The 4,223-nt window shown below is 33.7% G+C and overlaps 1 protein-coding gene across 1 annotated transcript; it reads right to left on the bottom strand.

Annotated features, from left to right (window-relative positions):
- Positions 1-2,988: 2,988 nt before the first annotated feature.
- LOC120069410 lies at positions 2,989-3,480 on the bottom strand. The gene has a single exon (XM_039021147.1). The coding sequence runs from the start codon at positions 3,478-3,480 to the stop codon at positions 2,989-2,991; it is 492 nt and encodes a 163-aa protein (XP_038877075.1).
- Positions 3,481-4,223: the final 743 nt, after the last annotated feature.

The raw sequence follows: 4,223 nt of genomic DNA, 5'->3' as shown, positions 1-4,223 counted from the left end.
CTTCCTTACTCCTATTTGGGATTAGGAATTCAAAGCCACCACACTATAAAAAGGGGGCGATAAACACATCCAGAGGCATAGTTCTTCTTTCCCATCTCTAGCTTATGCTGACCCTTTGCTAAATATTGACTTAAGCATCAAAGGTTCTGTGGCAGGCACCACCCTAGTATTTTCTTTTCTTGTCTTGCAGGTTATCTTCCTTCCCCGAAATTATGAATTCACTATTAAAGGCATGTGAAAGTCAAGTGAGTTTCCTTGTCTGAATTTTGTCATCAACAAAACTCATTATGCTTTAGTCAAAATGTAACATATAAACTATTCAAAATATTACGAATATATATTAGTTTTTTTTAATATAATAGAAGTAGTGATTAGAAACAAAAATCTCTTGATTGCTAATCCATCGTTTTAGTAAGAATATATATTAGTTATCTATAACTAATCAATTGTCGGCTATATGCAGTAAGTCCACGAAGTCTTGATAAAATATTTAGCACATTTATAGTGCAAGTGTGAAATTTCATTCTAATTAAGTTTTAATGGAATAAGTCATTCATATGTATATATATTTTGAGTATAATAAAAATAAAAAAATTGCTTCGTAATCACTAATATAATTATGGTATACTTACTTTAACGAGTCTAACATATATATTATTCAAAATATTTGAAGAATATATATTAATTATCTATAATATATCAATGGTCCGGCTGTAGTATCTAAAAATAAAGATAAGGATCCACAACGTCTTGCTAATCTTGAGGTCATTACAACATTATTAGTGCATCAAGTATTAAATCTTATTTTAATTAACATGTTTTAGGCAAACAAATAAGTTAAATGTGACATATATATTATTCAAATTATTTTAAGCAGGAAAGATAAGCACGCACTAGTTCCAAAAAAAAAAAAAAAAAAAAAAAATAGATAAATAAGCATGCACTATGAATTTTAGAATTGATCTGTTTATGCGCATGCATTGGATTAGCATGAATGAGTATATTCTTTAATTGAAAATTTCAATAAAAAAACTGAAAATTTGACATAGCTTTTAAGACCAACCAAGTTTCAGTTTAAAAATTCAATTTACTCCAACATTTTTTTTCTTTTAAAATCTATATTTATAAATGTATTATTTTTTTTAAAAAAAATTATCTTTTTAGTCTCAAAATTTTGAAGAATATGTGTATTTGATTTCTATGTTTAAAATGTACATTTTTAGTCTAAAATTTGTAAAAATAAGTCTATTTGGTTCATGAGTTTTCAAAATGTAACATTTTGGTCAAGTTTATAAACATAAGTTTAAAAGGTCCTTGAAGTATTTTTTGTCTAGTTTTTTAAAAATAATTATATGACATTTAAAATTAGTAAAAGAATATTTTTAGAGAGGACATGATTTTTTAAAATTATTCTTCTAATTTAAAATGTAAAATAATTATTCAAAATAATAGTATAAAGTTATGTGAGAGACTTTTTAAACCTATTTTTAAAAATTCAAAGATTAAAAAGGTACATTTTGAAAATTCAAGAACCAAATGGGTCTATTCTTAGAAACTCAGAGACTAAAAAAGGTACATTTTTTAAACTCAGGGCATATTCTTTTAAAGTTGAGGACCAAAAGCGTAATTTTTCATTTTTTTGGGGCTAGTTGCATATATAGAATGAAAAATGGTAAAAGACCAAAAACCCACGCCCATTCACCATTTTGCGTGCTGCTTCCTAGTTTTCTCAAATTCAAAGCTATCACTAATTTTCTCAAATTGAAAGCTGTCACTGATAGCTGCTATCAGTGATAAATTTCAATTTGAGAAGTGTGCTATTAGTGAGTATACGAATAACTACTATTAGTAGTTATCACTGGTAGCTGGTATTAGTAGTTATCACTGGTAGTTGCTATTAGTGGTAGCTTTTCGATTTGAGAAGTGTGCTATCAGTTGCTATTAGTTGAATGTCACTGATAGCTGCTATTAGTGATACCTTTCAATTTCAGAAGTTTGCTATTAGTTGCTATTGCTGATAGCTGCAATTAGTGATACTGCTATCAATGATAACTTTTAATTTAAGAAACGTGTTATTAGTTGCTATCAATAATGCTGCTATTGATGAATAACTGATAGTTGCTATCAATAATAACTTTCAATTCGAGAAATATGTTATTAGTTGCTATCATTGATAACTGTTATTAGTGAGGCTCTATTAGTTATAGCTTTCAATTTGAGAAACGGATTATCAATTGCTATCACTAATATATTTTTATTAGGGATAGCCAAATAGTGGCTATTGCTGATATGAAATCAATGGTAATGTTTTGATTTTTTTTTTTTGTTGTTTGAATTTGATATCATGTCTTGTTTGTAAATAATCAAGGTCTTTTGATTAGTTTATTGATACATGTAGTGTTTTATGTTGTTATTGATGCATATATGTATAGAATGATATCCTTCTACATTAATAGTCATAAAGGATACCATTGATAGCTACTATTAGTGATATCTTTCTATTGCTATCAATATAAAGGATATCACTGATAATATTTATGTACTATGTAATGTAGCATTTGAGATGAAATGACTCCTCAAGATTGTGTGATTGTGTTAGAATTGATGTCCTAAATCTCGTAGGGTCCTATAGTTTATAATTGTATTGTATAAACATTTTCTTTATGTAATAAAATATATGATGTTATCTTTCAAAATTAGTTGAATTAACCACAAACCAATAAACTAACATCCAAGGTTATCTTGTAGCTTAAACATGTATGTAGAGACATACAGGTGGATCATGTTTAAGTGATAGCATAAATGGTCTGTATTAGATGTTGTTGGGTTGTGTGTCCTAAAACTCGCAGTTGTAAAGTTAAATGCATTCTATTATCAATAAAGATGTTATTCAACATTTCTTCAATAAAGTAGTTATTGAATCTTTAAATTGCATTCATACAATCTAAATTGCATTCATTCACCCACACCAGTTTCCCCTTTAACCCCTTATGAGGGAAAAGAATCATGTTTCACTGACCCACAACCTCCCTCACTATGCCTAAATGAGCCACAACCCAAGCACTTACGCGACTTCCACTCATATGACACATGTACCACAAAATCTTGACCTCTCATCCTGATAGTAACCAACAAAGGCAACAAAGCATCTCCATCTACCTTCACACAAACACGGGCATACGAACACCTCTTCCTATCCCTCGTAGCCTCATCCAAATGAATGGGTCTACCCATAGCACTCACAACCACTGCCAATCCTTTATTAGTCCACAACTCTAAAGGAATACGAGCTAAATGAATCCAGATTGGAAGAGACTCAAAAACAAAAGTTTTGGAGACAATACCTGGAAACCATTTACGCAGCAAAATAGGTTTGCCTCCTAGATGCCAAGGGTCGTTCTCCAGCGCCCAATCCTGAGACTCATCACGATGGAATTGAAACAGAATTAATCCATTGTCCAAAATAGTAATAGTAGGCATCTCAATACGTCCCCAAGTTCAGAGAAATCACTGGATAAGGCAGACGAGCATCAACAAACAGTACTCACTAGTGTTCTCCCCCATATTTCCTCTCCTACACCACGCACCTCATCAGACGGTTCCACCATAACAACACTACCATCAACATATAGGGGCATGAACTCAAGGCTGGGCGATGATTTCGATCCAAATAATCCAACCTATGAAGAGTTACCTGATCGGCTCCCAAGGCTTGAGAACTGGCCTTATTTAGACTCAATCGACCATGAGAAGTCAACGAAGCACCACCAACAGACCAGACCGAGCTGCTCCCGGTCCAACACCTCCCCAATTGGATGTCGTTGTCGTACCACCCTTCACACTGCCTAATGAAAAAGGCCCAGATTGAGACGCCCCACCACCCATTGCAGTCTCAAGCGACCCAGCCGTAAACGACCCATGACTACTACGCAACCATCCGGATAACCCAGCCCACAGACACGTGATTCGGACAAGACGCACGCATCGAAGGCCCAACTCCTAGCCCACACTCTTCAGAACCCGACCCGCCATCTCCACAAATCGAAGACCATGGACACGGCCCATGCATCTTCAACCCACCATTCAAAACCCCACCCACTTCAGAAATGGCCCACTCGCAACCGTAAGATAGCCCACGATCCTCACCACTTATACGCAGCCTAACATCCAACCCCAACCTAACTCTTTCTAACCTTCCACCTAAAACCCGGTTCGACCCACCC

The sequence above is a fragment of the Benincasa hispida genome, unplaced genomic scaffold, assembly GCF_009727055.1.
Source record: "Benincasa hispida cultivar B227 unplaced genomic scaffold, ASM972705v1 Contig387, whole genome shotgun sequence".
NCBI classification, from domain to species: Eukaryota; Viridiplantae; Streptophyta; class Magnoliopsida; order Cucurbitales; family Cucurbitaceae; genus Benincasa; species Benincasa hispida.
This window is presented reverse-complemented; position numbering and strand designations above follow the sequence as displayed.

Coding starts and splice junctions, on each gene's coding strand:
- LOC120069410 (XM_039021147.1), bottom strand. CDS start 3,480: ATGCCTACTATTACTATTTTGGACAATGGATTAATTCTGTTTCAATTC.